Source organism: Athene noctua, chromosome 18 (genome assembly GCF_965140245.1).
Source record: "Athene noctua chromosome 18, bAthNoc1.hap1.1, whole genome shotgun sequence".
Taxonomy (NCBI): domain Eukaryota; kingdom Metazoa; phylum Chordata; class Aves; order Strigiformes; family Strigidae; genus Athene; species Athene noctua.
Genome location: NC_134054.1, coordinates 2,597,887 through 2,613,310, shown reverse-complemented (window position 1 = coordinate 2,613,310; position 15,424 = coordinate 2,597,887). Strand labels below are relative to the sequence as shown.

Here is a 15,424-nt window from a genome sequence, read left to right as displayed (position 1 = left end):
TTGTGGTTTGATGTGATGTCATGTGTAGAAGTAGCACCTTTTTTTTTCTTACGAGCCTGCCTCATTTTACCCAGCGCCCTCTCATTCCGGTGTAGGGATCCACAGCCTATGTTCCCCCCTTCACCACCTCCTCCCCACCCTGGTGATGAGTCCCTGCTAGTTGTCCGTTGTGCAGAAACCTCCCTGTACCATCTTCTCTACACCTTTGTTATTTCTCCTTCTGAGCTGGAAGGATGGAGCCACAGTGCTCGGCATTGCTCACCTCCCGAGTCTCCAGCCAGCTGCTGCTAAGGCCGGGGGAGCCCAGCACCCTCTGCAGAGGCTGTCACCTCCCTCTGACAACACCCCCTATCACACACTCTGCCCTCCAGCCCAGCCCAGACGCCCGTGCACACATCACAGTGCTGTGAACATGGAGCAGCTATTCCTAATCTTTCTTTCCTGCCTTTTAAGCAGCTCTGAGGCTACTTGCAGGCTGTCTCTCTCAGGATGTGGCAGTCATCGGTGCCTTGGGGAGGGATCTCATCAAGTAGCTTTTGCAAATCCACACAGACAGGACACCCCCATGGCCCTTGGCTATGGATGCAGGGATTCCCCCAGAGGGCTTGAGGTCTGCTTTCCTCTGCAAAAGCCATGTCAGTCCCTCCCCATTATACCTATTATTGCTCTGCTACTCTTATCTCTCCTTGCCCAGGAAGGGTGTCAGGCCTCCTGGTCTGTAATTCCCGCCACCTCCCTGGGGAGATTTCCACATCACAGGAAATCAGTCTTACATTTAAATTTTTTTTTCATTCCTCTGGTACTGCAGCAGCTCTGAGCAGTCTAACCACAGATAATAATTTAGCAATTTCATGTTTGAGATCCTCTGGGACCCTGGGCAAATATCAGCTGGTCTCAGCAATTCAGTATTATTTATTTTACTGATCATTTCTAGAGCTTTGCTGCCATTAGTTCCATTTAACTCATCCATCAGCACAGCAGCCCTGAAGAAAGGTGCTGGAAATATCTCTGGGCTGGAAATATCTTTCCCAGGTTTATCCAGGGGCATTCCTGTTGCTGGAGTTGTTGTTAGAGCCAGACCAGGCTACAGGGAGGTGCCAAAACTGTGTCAGCTTGAGCATTCATCTGGCTTCCCACTGGCCAGGATGGGGACGCAAGAGCATCTCTCCTCCCTGTTCACTCTGGTCCACACCCACCGGCTTTTCCCAGAGGTTCTGTATTTCCACATGAGTTTTTGCAACAGAAAGGAGCTCCTTAATGAGCTCAGTTAGAAACTTTTGCTCACCCTCTCTCACAGCTCTTGGTGTGCAAACCATGCTCTTGCAGCAGCTCCTGGAGTTTTCACATCCCTACAGCAGCCTCCAGCCCTGTGGTGTAGCAGTGGCCATGGCAGCGTGGTCCATCCCCCCACACCCCTCCCCAGGGCTTGGCTCACATGATATGCCCACCATGCAGGACCTGTCTGCTCCAGAGCCATCCTGTCCACCCTGATGGCCTGTGGAGGGATCCCAAACCCCACCTTGAGCCGGGGAGCATCACCCCTAAGCCAGGGCGAATGCCTGTGCTCACCTTGTGTGTCTGAGCTGCTGAGAGGACAGAACCCCGCACATTCCGGGGGCTCCCGGGGCTCCCCTGGCTCTGGTCTCTGCTGCTGCCAGTGCTGCTGCCCATCCCAGCATCCTGCCAGGCCCTGCCTGTGCTGACTGTGCCTTTTGGTTCCACAGGCGGAGCGAGGTGACTTCAGACATTACATCATCCCTTTGCTGCACACGCTGATGTACACCTTGATAAAGGTAACCCACCATGGGCTTTGCTGGGGCAAGAGCCAGGGAAATCAGAAGCCACAGGAGGGGCCACCTCAAGTCACTCAGCACCTATTTCTGTGCTGAAATATCCCAGTATCTGCCCAGCAAAGTCCTGGGACTACCATGGGTGGACTCGACTGTGCATTTCCCAGTGTACTGTTTGATGGCTGAGTGGGAGTGACATGTCCTTCCAGGTGACCCCATTTTCTGGAGGTGTAGAAAGCCACAACCTGGCAAAACTTTGTGCCCACAGCCCTCCAGTGGGTATTCCTGGAGGCTTCCAAGCCATTGTAAGGCCCAATTCTGCTTGAATGTTGCATTTAAATCCATATGAATTTGGTGTAGCTCTCTGCCCTTCCACCCTAGGGGCTGTTGTGGGGAGAGCACCGTTGTGGCATTTCCTTATCTGTCCCTTTCTTGCTCCAGGCTCCCTGCATCTCCGACGAGCTCTGTGGCAGAGTGTATGATTTCTGTAAGAAGCTGCTCACCCTGCCCAAGCCTTTCTGCACCATTGGTTTGGACTACGCCATCAGGCTGAAGATGGAAAGGACAGCACCGGGTATGAGGGCTTCCCCGCCCTGCTTGTGCATGGCATGGCAAATGGCTTAGGTCCTCGAGGCAATGGTAGTGGGGACTTTGGGAATTTCCATACCTAAGCTGGCTTTGCCTAATGCAGCAAGCCATGGCAGGGATTTCTGCAACAGGCTGGCCAAGTGCTTGAGGTTTTAGTGATGCGTTTGGATGGGAGGGGTCTCCTCTCCTGATTTTAGGGTGCTGAGCCTTAGTTACAAGCAGAAAACTGTGGGGGCCACCTGCTGTCAATGTAGGTACCATAAGAGTCAAGTCCAGCCCATCTAAGGCTGGGTGTATATATATACCCTCTGTCTATATGCGAAACAGGGTGCTTATGCTCCAGCCTGGACATCTCAGTTATGGAGGTTTCCTTTTTGTAAAGTGAAGTATCCATCTGAGATTGAGTTGCAGGCTGTCCAGCATGGGCTCTCAGGTTTTAGACACTAAAACATCATTAGTTTCTGCAGAGAACAGACCCTTTTAGAAAGCAAGCCAGAGTATGACTCTACTTTCCTTTTTCCTTACATTGCTCATTAAAGTTCTTTTTGTTAAAGTCTTTAAAAGCAATCCTTTAAAACAGTGTAAGGTGCAGACACCTTGTGAGGTGAAGGTAAAATATGAGAAACCTGGTGGGAAATTGGAGAGAAAGTGCCATCCTTGGTAGTCTCAGCCCATCACTATCACCCCAACCACTCTATCTGGAGTTCCAAGGTCCACCTTTATCTCGCCTGACTTCTGGTAAAAGAATGATTCAGTGTGGAGAGATGGGGATCTCCAGCGGGCTTCTATCTGAGCACCACAAGGTTCACAAGATGACAGCACCTGAGCAGTGCGGGGTGGATGTATCTTTCCCACCCCAGAGATGGGTGAGGGTAAAGTACATCTCTCCTGATTCAGAAGCCCGTTGTGCTCTTCATATCCATCCAAATGCTGTCCCCGAAGGGTCCCTGGAGATGGAGGCCAGGAGTAGGGCTCTTCCTCCTGCTTCCGACTCCTCTCCCAAGCTCATAATCCACTAAACAAAGGAAGGGAAATACAGGAAATCGTCCCTGAATAGAAGGGGTTTTCTTTTCATGTAGCATGGTCTATCTTTGTCCTTGACTATTTTTAACTCTGGGCCGGGTTCTTGGCTCTTTCACATCATCTCTCCAGCAATGGATGTTCGCCAGTTTGGCAGACCCACCATCAGCCTCTACAACCAGGAGCAGCGCTGAATTGCTCTGGTAAATTGTGTTGTTATTTCTCATGCTCTGACTCCTGCGTGTTTATCTTGCATTTGCTAGGTATGTTGTACCAAAGAATGGTCATTTCCGAGCAAAGTCTCAAAAGCGATCCTTACCCTTATCAGGAAAAGTGAGTAGCGCCTCTTTGAATGTGTTACTTTCATTTCTTTTAGAGTCTCATAGTGAAATCTTTCTTTTTCCTGCACTCTGAATTCATGTCAGATGGAACAGACAATTTGGCCATAAACCACGTGGCAGCACGTGGTCTTTGGGGACGCAATTTTGTGGCATCCAATGCTTCGCTAAAATGAGCTTTGCACTGCGAGAAGCACATTCGTTCCACATGTCCCAATTTATTTCTGTGGTCCCGGGGGGCAGGGAGCTTTCCTTGGGGGAAGACAAGGCAGAGAAGGGGAATATCAGTAGCAACCCTTTTTCTCTGCATGGGATAATGGAGACGTGAGCTGCTCGGGCCAGCCCTGATGTCAGTAACGGGAAGTCCTCATCTCATCTCCCTCTTTTCCCACCCTCCATCCCCATGCAGGATTTTCATCTTTGCTGATCCAGAGCTGCTCTCTGAAGCCATCTGCAACGCGCTGGTCACCGACACGGAGGCAGCTCAGGTCTCCCAGAGCCCTCGGGCCTGCATGTCCTATGTGATCATCCACGCCATGCAGGCAGCCCTGGGCGAGGACTGTGACATCAGCAGCTTGAAGGCAAGCCTCCAGGTAACTGGCATCACCACTGCAGAACCACGTATGGTTTTCCAATGGTCCTGCTCTTGCCGGGCACCTCGGAGCAGGGGAAGGTTTTTTGGCAAGTGGAGAGAATCCCCCCCTGGCTACTCACTGCTGGTCTCCATCCCCAGTAGCCCCAGTGTCACTTGCAAGGCTGGGCTATGAGCAGACCTGGTGTTAACCTAAAAATTCTTCAAATATAAGAGTTGATGCAGCAGGAATCAGAGATTTTGAATGTTCAGTCTGAGTCTTCAGTTTTGCATGGCAAAGCTGAGCTCTGGGGCTGAAATGTAGGCTCCTCTGTGAACCACTGCTCGGGCAAAAACATCTCAGTGGAAAAGTTTCAACCAATTTTTTTCAAAACCTCCTTCAAGGAGCTGTGGGGCCACAGTAAGACAAATGTCTGGTTCAGAATGGCAACTTCACAGGGGGTCTCAGAAATTTCCACTCCAAAGACATCTTTGTGTGTTGGCTGTCCCCATCTCCCAAGGGTCACTTGAGCTGCCAGCCCTGTTGCTGACTCCCCGAGCTTGCGGCAGCCAGGAGCACAGCACCCATCAGCGACAAAACGGCCAGAAAAAAGCTTTAAGCAGACAGTGCAATGTGGCATCTCTCCTCCTTTAGCCTTTCCCGGAGACAGGAGGACATTTGTGTCCTCTGCTGTGACACAACTTTTGCAGGACTCATTTTCTCTCTTTCTGCCCCCTCCCACGGCCCTGTCTGTGAAGCATCTCCTCTTTTTCCACCTCGAGGTGTTAATATCTGTTCCTTGACAGGATATGGCCACCAGCGACGTCGAGCACTGGTTCCGGCAAGTGGTGGCAGCAGTTGAGTGTGCAGGAAATGAGGCGAGCGCAGACCGCGGCCGGCACGCAGAGAGGCTGGAGAAGATTTACCACACTGTCCTCAGCTCCTTGCAAGCAGGTGAGCTCCTGGCCAGCCATGCACAGGGTGTTAAGAGACGTGGAATTTGGCAGCCCCCTGCCTCACTGCTGTGTCCTCGCCATTGCCCGTCCACCTCCACTTAGGCAGCATCCATCACTGGGACCAGGGCATTGCAGCCTGGCTTCTTGCAGTGACCTGATGTCCAAGACGGCAAACTGCATGTGGCAGTGGAAGGCAGATTTGTCACCGGAGGAAAGGAACTGTGTCCATCTCTGCTGCTAATTCAGCTGTCCTGAGGCCCAGAGACATGCCTCCGTCATTTGCAAAGGGTGCCACAGAGGGACCCTAGGGGAGGCTGGACGGACTCTCTGGTGCTCTGCTGGTGTAAGATACATCCTGCCATGGCCCAGACTGGGGAGACACTGTGCACCACTCCCTGAAACTTCCTTGTACTGATGTGGTGGATGGTGGTACTGGCCCTCCCTCCATTCCTGGCAGTGCTCTGTTGCAGCTGGGTGCTACTGGGGCTACATGGACTATAACAAACATCCCCATCCACCACAGCTCCTCACACAAATCTGGGGTAAACCAGAGGGAAATGGAGGTCAAGCTTCCCTCTTCCTGGCTACTCCTGGTGGAAGGTTCCTGAATCCCAACTCCGTCCCCAGAAAGAGGTGGAGACTGTCCAGTGCAAGATATGGGGGGAACAACCAGTGGTGCAGGGAGAGGAGTGGGACCATCCCCTTTTGGTGGCAGTGAGCTATTAAATTGTCTCACTGCTTCTCACAGAGCCATAATGGGTTAAAAATAGCCAGTGATGGTGTGGTCAGAGGCATCCTTTGCATGTTGTCTGAGATCACCAAGGGAGATCCTGCCACATGCATTGGAGGCCCAGTGCTTTATTTATTCTGCAATCCCTCTGCTGTCTGAAGCAAAGCAAAGTCCTTCACTTGCCCATGCCTCAGTTTCCCTGTATTAATTTCTCTCTTCCACCGACAGTGTAGTTACCTTCTTATGGCTCAGTTTGTGAGAGCAGAGGTCTGTGATCACAGCCTCACGTCTGGCCAGAAGGCATCCAGGGTGGAAGAGCCCTTGGGGCTCAGCATGGGCGATCTCAGCCAGTGTCCGAAGCACAGCACCAGTGGGGGTTGAGGCACTTGTGTGGAAAAACTGCTCCTGTGTTTTACTAGGATCCTTGTTTCCCCCAGGTGATGCTCCCGTGGAAGGGCTGCAGGGTACCCCTCTGCCCAACCCCAACATCAGCTTTCACCTCTGGACAGAGGATGACCAGCTCTGTGAGTGCCCTGGGGGCAGGGGGGCTGTGGCGAGTTCAGATGTTGCCTGAGGCTGGGAAGCCTGTGCAAAACATGTCATTTAGCCCTTATTCTTCAGCAGTGAGTTTCATCACCATCACACAGGGGCCAAGCTTGTGAAGGCTTGCGCTGACTGCACCAGCCTTCCTTCTTATGGGGTGTCATAGTCAGCTGGGGGGATTATGCAGGGAGAGGTGTGAAGGAGATGAGGAGAGGAGCCCTGTGGGACAGGCTGCAGCAGAATGTGCCCAAAGTACCTGATCAGAGCGATACTGAGCTTTCCTCATGGTGTAATGTAAAATGGGACTGAAAGGCTGACTCCTCTTGGACCTGCTGGTGGAGGTATTGGCCTTATGGTTTGCATGAGAAGAGGGGAGCCAGGGCAGGACTAGGGCTCAGCCTGGCTTTGGTTGTGTTTCCCTCCTTGAGCTCCCTTCTGCCCGCAGGGAAGGAATTGGTGCTGTTCATCCGCCCGCTGTCGCAGAGCTGCGAGCCCGACTGCCTAAGCCAGGACCTGGACAACTTTGAGATCCAGGACATCATTTCAGACTGCGAGTGCTGTGAGCAGACCCGCTTCTCCGTGCTCTCCACTGACAGTGGCATCGAACGAGACCTGCCTGTGGCAGCTGAGGAGTCCTATGCCCCTTGCAGCGCTGAAACGGAGCAATCCCGGCTCCACAGGAAGGGTGGCATTAAAAAAAAACCTTCACCACTGGAAAGTGTCGCCTTCCTGCAGGCTGGCTGCAACGGTCCAGGGGCAAAGTCCCCGGCAAAGCTGCAGAGGAGACCGGGCATCCCCCCGGAGGCTGCAGGCCCGCTCCAGAGGCTGCACACTGCCCGCATTGTGCTGTTGGGGGACGACCGGATCCTGGGGCGCCTGGCCCAAGCCTACCACTCTTTGAGGTAACCAGTGGCCACAGCCTCTTTGGCTCTGGGGGCTTGAGGGAAGGGAGGATGGAGTGGGGTCTTTGCTCTTCAGCCAGCTGAAGCAGCCAAGATGGCTGAGGACTGGTTTGGGCTCCAGCGTTACCTGGGACAGGATGGGACCCAGGTGTTTTGCACCCAAATGCATCTGACTTCTCTGGCTGCATGGCATTGTTCAGCTCTGTTGGCCCACATGATGCATTCAGTGAGTTTTTCCCTTCTGTCCATGGAATGGGTTAAATGAACAATGGATGAAGCAAGACATTTTCCTATGCAAAAGGGAAAAATCCTAAAGAAAAGTTTTTCCCAGCTGGTTCACCTAGCCAGGAGAGCAGCCTGGGGTGGGTCTGGGTCGCGTTGCAGGCAGCAGCCTGGGAAACAGAGCTGGGTGCATACTGGATCACCAGTCCCAGCCAAGAGCCTGTCTGCAGGATGCCCCTTACCCCCATCATCTCCCCTCTCTCAGTTTGGGAACCTGGGGGCATTACTGCCATCCTGTCACACGGGGCAAAGGAGGCGTGTGAGGAGGGCACGTGCTCCCATTGCAGAGCAGCTGCAGTCTCCTGGCACTGCCCAGCCTTGGCCAAGAGCCGTGTTCTTCCACCTTCCCCTTGTGACACAGCTATTTATTTTTCCATTTCAAGGAAACGAGAAACGCGTCGAGTTTTCCTGACTCCCAGGCTGAACCTGCAGTTCTACTACATCCCGGTTGTGACGGAGCAGCCAAACACCTTGGCAGTTACGGTGAGTCTGGGCTCCACGGCTCTGGGTGCTGCTGCCGGCTGCCAGCAACTGATGGTGGTTTTGGAAGAAGAACAGGAGGGTTTACAGGAATTCACATCCATTAATGCCTTGTTCCTAGAACAAGGAGGATGGGAGCCAAGACAGGGCAACTAGGCTCAGTCTGCACACTGGCTTCAGGAATCCATCGGCCCCAAAGACACTCAGGTTGCTCCAACCACCCTGACAGGTGATAACTCACAGCTTAGAACTGGTGTTCAGTTTTGCTTCTATCGGAGGATCGAGGGAGTTTTAGCAAAGGATTGATGCTTTTCTTCCCTCCCAAATGCTTAGGGGAAGTGGTCGCCTTTTACTGAGGTCTTTGCCCGCTTGGTTGTGGCCCCAGTTTTAGTTCTGCAAGTCTTGCACTTTGTCTTGGGCATATCTCTTCCGCCCCGACAGCCTCAAGACAGTGACAAACAAACAGCTGCACTTCTCACAGTATTTTAGGCTGGCACAGAGCTGGCTGTGAGTCCTGACAAATGTGCCATTATAAAAATGATTATTTCTTCTTTTTATTCTTCACTTAAGTTTCGTTCTTGAGCACCTGGTAAACAACTGGTGCAATAAATGTTTTGCCATCTTCTCTGGACCAAGCAGGGAAGGGGGAGAAATGGAGGAACCATTCATCCCCCAGCTCCCTCTGCATCCTCTGCAGCTCCTGGTATTTTGAACCATGATCATGCTCTGAGCTGTGTGTTTCTCCCGCAGGACCATGCTGCCACTGACCAAGAGGAGCTCTGCGAGGTGGCCGGGTACCTGGGCAGAGCCGACCCATGGTACAAGAGCAACATCAACACGCTGTGCCACATGATTCCCAAGCTGGCCACCATGGTATGAGGGGAACCTTCCCACCTCCCCAGCCTGCCCCATTTCCCAAACACATCTGCCGTACCTGAGGCTCAGGCCTTGCAGGACTCCTCCATGCCCCAGATAGAGGCTTTCTGCCCCAGGGCCCAGCAGCTGGGAAGGTGCATGTGGCTGACACTACCCCAGCCCGCAAGACACATTTGCTTTGATGGTTTTTTTGGCCAAGGGACAGGAAGTGGCAGATTGTAAGAAAGAAAATGTAAATGAAGCATTTGCTGAAATGCCCCCAACTCCTTTCCTGGCACTTTGAGCCACCATCGATAGCCTACGGAAAAGGCTGGTAGGTGGGTGCAAGCCTTCACTTCTCCCATTCACTTTGACTAGTTATGGCAAAGCAGCTCAGTGCTGCCCTGGGTGACAGCTCATTGCTCATTATTTATCTAGGAAGGCATGAGGGTTTGTGGCAGTATTTTTGAGAAGTGACTGTGGCTGATCTGTAATGTGATTTGCCTCCCCAGCCTTCCTCTCCCAGCAAACATTTTGTGACTGACCTGTTCATCACTGACGTGATCGCTTACTACGTTCGCATGGGCATCCAGCCTGTCTGCTTCCAGGTCTACGCTGTGAAGGTGGGTGCCACATCTCTCGTGCCTTAACGTGGCCCTGCAAGGGCTTGCAGAGCCCCGCTGCTGGCAGAGCTGTGGGAAGTCAGTGGGGTCTGGGGCTTTCAGCAGGTCTGAACCTGGATCTCTGTGCTCTCCAGCCTGTCCCCTCCTTGCCAGGCTCCCAGATCTAGCGATTCCATGTAGCACAGCTCAGCCGGGGTCAGTGATCCCAGGAAGGTTATTTCAGGATCACATAGGTCAGCAAAGTGAGCTATGAAATTACCTCGTCAGGATACAGATCTCCTGCTCCAACTGGATTTGTGTTTGCTCAGGAGCTCTGGCACCTCCTGCTGCTTTAGGTGTTATGAGCAAAGAGGAGTTTTCTGAGTGGCTTTGCCAAAACTTTCCTGTACTTTGCAGGGGCTTTGCAGGACTTCCTGAAACATCATTTTATTTATTTCCTGCCAACTTTTCTCTGAAATGGTATCAGAGTGAGACCTGGCATTTGATATGAGAGCAAAGAACTACTGTATTTAGTCACGTAACATCAACCCCCCCATCTGCTTCTCTGGCAGTTTGCCCCCTTCAAAGCTTAGGGTGGCACTGATGCACATACCTCCTTTTAATCTACCCGTAGCCAATGTGGTAACCTATTGCAGCAAAGGAGCAGCCATTACATGAGCAAACCGTGGCCTGCAAGGAGCTGGAAGAGCTTTGGTAATCACTAGTAGAGCATCACCAGGACTTGAACTAATAACATGTAGCTTGTGAAGACTTGGAGCACGTGGTCCTCAGCTTGTGTGGCTGGGGATTTTGATTTTTTGGTAAATTTTTATTCCACTCATTTCTCCTCCAAGACAAAAATCAAAAGCAAACGAGAGAGTGGGTGACTCAAGCAGGGTAAGAGGAACTGACTCCAGATGTGGTTTTCAGATAGAGGCACCTAGCCTACACTGTTGTCATACAGGGTGTGATGTTGCTTCATCTGGAAACACTAAGCCTGTTTTGCCTTTTTGGTTAAGATCACACTGTTCCTCTTTGGTTGCAGACAGGTTTCCTGGAAGTGAGGATCAAGTCCCACAGGAGTTGGACATAGGGCTAGGAGTAGCTAGGAGAGGTACTCCAAGATCTTATCTTCACATTTTCCTCAAAACAAGCCCATGAAAAGGAAGTAATTAATAGGTTTGAAGTGAGTAGTTGATTTAGGTGTATCGGACAGAAATGAAGTGCCTCGAAGCTAAGGGAAGCTGCTCCCTTTGACCTGGGTTGCCTGTGGGTGGTGGCTGGGAGCAGACTGATGTGTGGGGGCGCAGTGACACCCAGTGGCAGGGGACACTGCCCGTGGCTCTGCTGGCCGCGTCCACCAGCCTCCTGGCAAGGCTCGCCACGCTCCCGGGCTTCTGAAAGCAGAGAAAAAGCAGTTCTCCATCCCATAGGCTCTCTGGCTGCCACGATGAGGTCAGAGATTTCCTTTGAGAATGTCACACCCGGATGCTCTGGGAGAACCTTTTGATGTCACAAGCCCAGCGTGATGCCGCAGGGTGACTGAGGAGGAGCTGATCTTAGAGATTTTCTTCTCTTTCAGATCTTCTTCAATGACCCGGCGCAGGAGCCGGCCGAGGATGTGTTCCTCACGGAGATGCGCACCCAGGTGCAGGAGAGCATCCCCTACAGAGGTGTGTGCGTCCCCCCATGTAGAGTCCTGAAGCAGGGGCTGCACCCCGAGCAGGGCTCCTGCCAGCCCCACTTCCCATTTGCCCCATCCCTCAGCCTGCAGCGTTCAAGGCCATACCATGGGGCAATATCCCTTGTTCCTTGATGAGCAGAAGACTTCCCTAAATGTCTCCATCTGCCTCTCGGGAGCATGACACCAGGCTAAATGAGAGACACCTTGTGGTCCCTGGCTCCTGGTCTCAACCAGGTTTTGTAGATTGTGCCTTTGGTTGGCTCCAGGACCCTTTGAAGTTGAATCAGTTTTGTTGAGGAAACAAGCTGGGCTTTACAGCCATTCCCTTTGCCAGATGTATGCCCTATCAGAAATTCAGCTTCTGCCAGTGATGGGACAAGGGTGCTTGAAGGCTGGACCATTACAGAGATCACATCCAGCCCTTCCATCATGACACCCTGGTGTCTGATCCAATGGATGTTTGCCATTGTGGTTTGGCACAGACCCTGGAGTGAGTCCATCTCACTGGACCTATTGATTGCACGGAGCCTCAGCTCCCGTAGGCAAGGAGAGAAGGGCCAGGGTGCCAGATCACAGCTGCTGTGTGACAGCAGGGGTGGCTCATCCCATGGGAAGATCCCTCTCTGCTGAACACAAACAGGTGGGATGAGTGAAACCTCAATCCTACCTGGTTGCCTCCTTGCAGAGTTAAGCATGACCAAGAAGAAAACGACCCTGGATGGCCCTGGCATTGATCTCACAGTAACATACAGAAAGGTAAGTGGGGCTCTTGGCAGCCCAAAATGTCTCTGCTCAGAGGGATCCCCAGCGTGGCACAGATCTCTTAAAAGGAGTGCTATAGAAGCCTGTTATCTAACCTTTCATTTGTGAAAAACTGCCCCCACACCTCTCCATGTCTGACCTCTCTGCCAGGGTGAATTAACAGAGCCTTTCCTGCAGGTTGTGGTGAGCAACCGGGCGAAGGAGCTGGCTATGTCCCTGCGCTCCACAGGTCTGGTGATGAAAGCCATCCCTGCCAATGAGGCTGAAGGTGGGTTCTTCCTGCTTGGACCTATGTGAAGAGGGTTTGCTGCATTTTTTGGTGCTCAATAGAGCAAATTTGACCATGGTGCTTAATACCAATTGTGCCTGGGCTGTGGGTGTTGAATCAGTGACAGGCATATATTGGAGTCACCACAGTCGGCGGCTGTGCATTTTCTCATGAATCACGTGCCTGGGGCTCCCTGTAATGTAGAGTTCAGCATAACCATAATCTAGCATCTTCCTCTTGCTGCAGCCTTCCTTTTTCACCTTGCCCTTAGCACACCCTCTGAAGTTTCCACCATGAGCATGATCCCATCCAAACCCTTAGCCCATGGAGCTTGCTAGAGTCCTCCTTTTCTGCTGCCCTATGTATCCCAAGCACCTCTGGCAGTGCACCCAAATGTGGGATCTGGCACCAGCCCCACTCAAAGCTGAGCCGAGATAGTGCCAGGCTAACATGCTGTTTCTGTTGCAGACCTGATGTGTCTGAATGTGAACATCACTGAAATCGTTAGGATCAACAACTTGTCAGGACGATCATTCTCAGTAAGTAGCTGTGGATGCTCATGGCCCTGGAGGGGTCAGCCAATGCTTGAAAATCCCTTATGACAATAGTGAAAGGAGAAACACTCTGTGGGGAGGAGAAGGCTTTAGAGCTACCCTGCTCAGAGAGTGTTTTGCAATTACTTTCCATGAAAAAGTCTAGATTTTTGAGCCAAAGCTCCAAATGACATCCCTTCTGGTCAATCCCACACTGAATCTTGTCTCAGGAGACCGTGAAGGACTGAGCTGCTGCTTCTGCGAGCCCAGGGACAAGGTAGAGAAATAAAGCTTAGCTCCAGTCATCATGGCTCCACTTGGATACAGGAGAGGGGCTGTAGTTTTGCAATCCACTGCATTAGCTCCACACCTCCAGCTGCAGTGCCCTCCCCAGACCCCATGTGTTAATCCCCACAGAGCTCATGAGAATAAAGGCCATGGGAGAAATATTTTAACAAATCATAAACAAGCAGCAGGAACTTCAATGAATCTAATTACCAACTCAGAAAGATGGATATGCAAGAGATGGGACTGAAAACTTGGGCTCCTGTCCTTTTCATTTTACATGTAGACTTTTGTTCCAGTAGAGCCCAGAGGACATGCTGCCCGATGGGAATGTGTCACTACAGTTTGGGTGGCACTAAGTAGTGTTGCACCTTGGTCATTTGGGTCCTGGAGCCTCCAGTCTCTCACCTGGTATTTTTAGCTAGGTAGCACATTTTTTTCTTATTTTCACCTGGCTTGTGGAAACACCGAGGTGCTGCAACCCAAGCTGCGCACCAAGATACATCACAGCCCTGGAGAACAGACCATGCCTCATAAGGCATCCCAAACCTTGCAACCTGTGCAAGCATTGCTGGTTTGGAAAGTTTGCCCTTGCCAAATTTGACTAGGTTGTGATTACAGGAAGAGGACAAGAGAGACACTTCCCTCCTTAAAGAAGTCCCCTTGTGTCACATCTGAGGTTTAAAAAAAAAAAAGAGAAATGTCATCATTTGTCCCTTTCATACCCAGTATGCACACATCACCCATCACTGTGCAGCCAAGAGAAGGGAGGTGAGATGCTCACTGGGCTCTTCCTCCTCTCTCAATCCAGGCTGTGGCAAACAAGTTGAAAACACGCAATATCAAAATCAGGAGCACAGAACAGAGGCCCTTCACAGTGTGTCTGGACAAGGACAGCAGAAGAGCCTACAGGAATGTGATCAGGTGAGAATGCCACATGTGCCAGGCTCTGCACATCTTGCCGGTGAACTTGCATCCCTCCCTGGAAGGGGTCCCAGGATGGCAGAGCTGTTTCCCAGGGAGTCCCAGTCCTGAGCCTCATAGATGACAAAGCGCTCACAGGTAAATACATTGCTCCTCCCGGAGAAGCAGGGTGGAGTGATGCTCTCCCACCTTTGTCATTTTGGGTGATGGTGTGAGAAACAAATGATTCTTCCATTTCAAGTGAGGTGCTGTCATTAAGACAGTAGAAGGATAGGTACCTCCAGGGACAAACAGATCTTAGATGTCCTTAATTATATTGTGGAGCTGCTGCTCTTTCCACTGACTGCATTCCTCACCCGAGTATCTCAAACATATGAAGGTAGGGTGAGAGAATTCAGCCCTATGAACGTAGCAGGGATCAATGTGACTATAGTAGTTGTGACATACAGTGTGTTGGAAGCAAACAGAGAGGTGGTTCGAGGCCCATGGGCCATGTGGAACATACATAAAATGTGAATTTCTGAGAATTGAACTGAGCCAGGCTAAGGACACTTGTGGTCAAATGTTAATACACATCAGTCAAAGGTTTCCAGCCAAAACCACTTGAAAAGGCATAAAAGCACTTGTACAACTCCACATGACAGCCTTCCCTCAGCAGTCAGTGGAGAGACCTGATGTTTAACCTGAAATCAGCTTCTGGCCCTCAAGGGCAGATTTGGACATGCAGTAAATACGTTTTTGTGCTTTTGCAGTGTGGAAGTGTCTCCTTGCCTAGAGCCCAGCTACTGCCTGCAAAAGACAAGGACAATGAAATTCAACCTGCATGAAACAGAAGATGTGGGGCTTGTGAAATACATGCCCAAGTCTCTGCTGTTGCCTATCAACACATTTGCAGGTGTCATCCAATGAAGAAAAGGAGAAAAAAGCTGGTGTGAGAGATGTGACATTGGGTCATCACAGAGGAGATGAAAAAAAAAAGCACACTAAAAGCCACCAACACTGATTTTACAACAGTAGTGGTGTAAAAAGCTGCAACAGCAGAGATGGGTAGGGCTCAGAAAGGACAGCTTGTGCACTGCTGAATGACAGCGATGGCCACAGCTAACACCCCTGCCAAGGGGCAGAGGTTGCTGAAGAACTGAATTTTAACGTTTTGCACAAGTCAGGGAAAACCTTTGAGCTTCTTTGTTTCAGGAAAACTGGGGAAAATACAGCTGAGGTGATGGTGCTTGCTGTGCTTGTGGATCACAGACCAGTTGCTACCAGTAACATTTCTGATGGCGATGTCTCACACCCCAGCAGGGGATCGG

The 15,424-nt window shown here is 51.4% G+C and overlaps 1 protein-coding gene across 1 annotated transcript; it reads left to right on the top strand.

The window, feature by feature from the left end:
* The first annotated feature begins 2,231 nt into the window (after positions 1 to 2,231).
* Positions 2,232 to 15,060, top strand: PIK3R6 (phosphoinositide-3-kinase regulatory subunit 6). The gene is made up of 15 exons (XM_074921910.1): positions 2,232 to 2,364; positions 3,662 to 3,731; positions 4,146 to 4,329; positions 5,115 to 5,262; positions 6,432 to 6,518; positions 6,983 to 7,439; positions 8,105 to 8,176; positions 8,945 to 9,074; positions 9,569 to 9,679; positions 11,241 to 11,331; positions 12,028 to 12,098; positions 12,282 to 12,372; positions 12,841 to 12,911; positions 14,002 to 14,114; positions 14,867 to 15,060. Exons 1-15 carry the CDS (start codon positions 2,346 to 2,348, stop codon positions 15,021 to 15,023), a joined length of 1,872 nt encoding a protein of 623 aa, XP_074778011.1. The 5' UTR covers positions 2,232 to 2,345; the 3' UTR covers positions 15,024 to 15,060.
* Positions 15,061 to 15,424: the final 364 nt, after the last annotated feature.

What these genes read in the sequence shown, in the direction of transcription:
- PIK3R6 (XM_074921910.1), top strand. An exon ending in GCTTGAAGGCAAGCCTCCAG is followed by an intron (nt 4,330 to 5,114) that starts GTAACTGGCATC and finishes GTTCCTTGACAG; the next exon opens with GATATGGCCACCAGCGACGT. An exon ending in TCCAGGTCTACGCTGTGAAG is followed by an intron (nt 9,680 to 11,240) that starts GTGGGTGCCACA and finishes CTTCTCTTTCAG; the next exon opens with ATCTTCTTCAATGACCCGGC.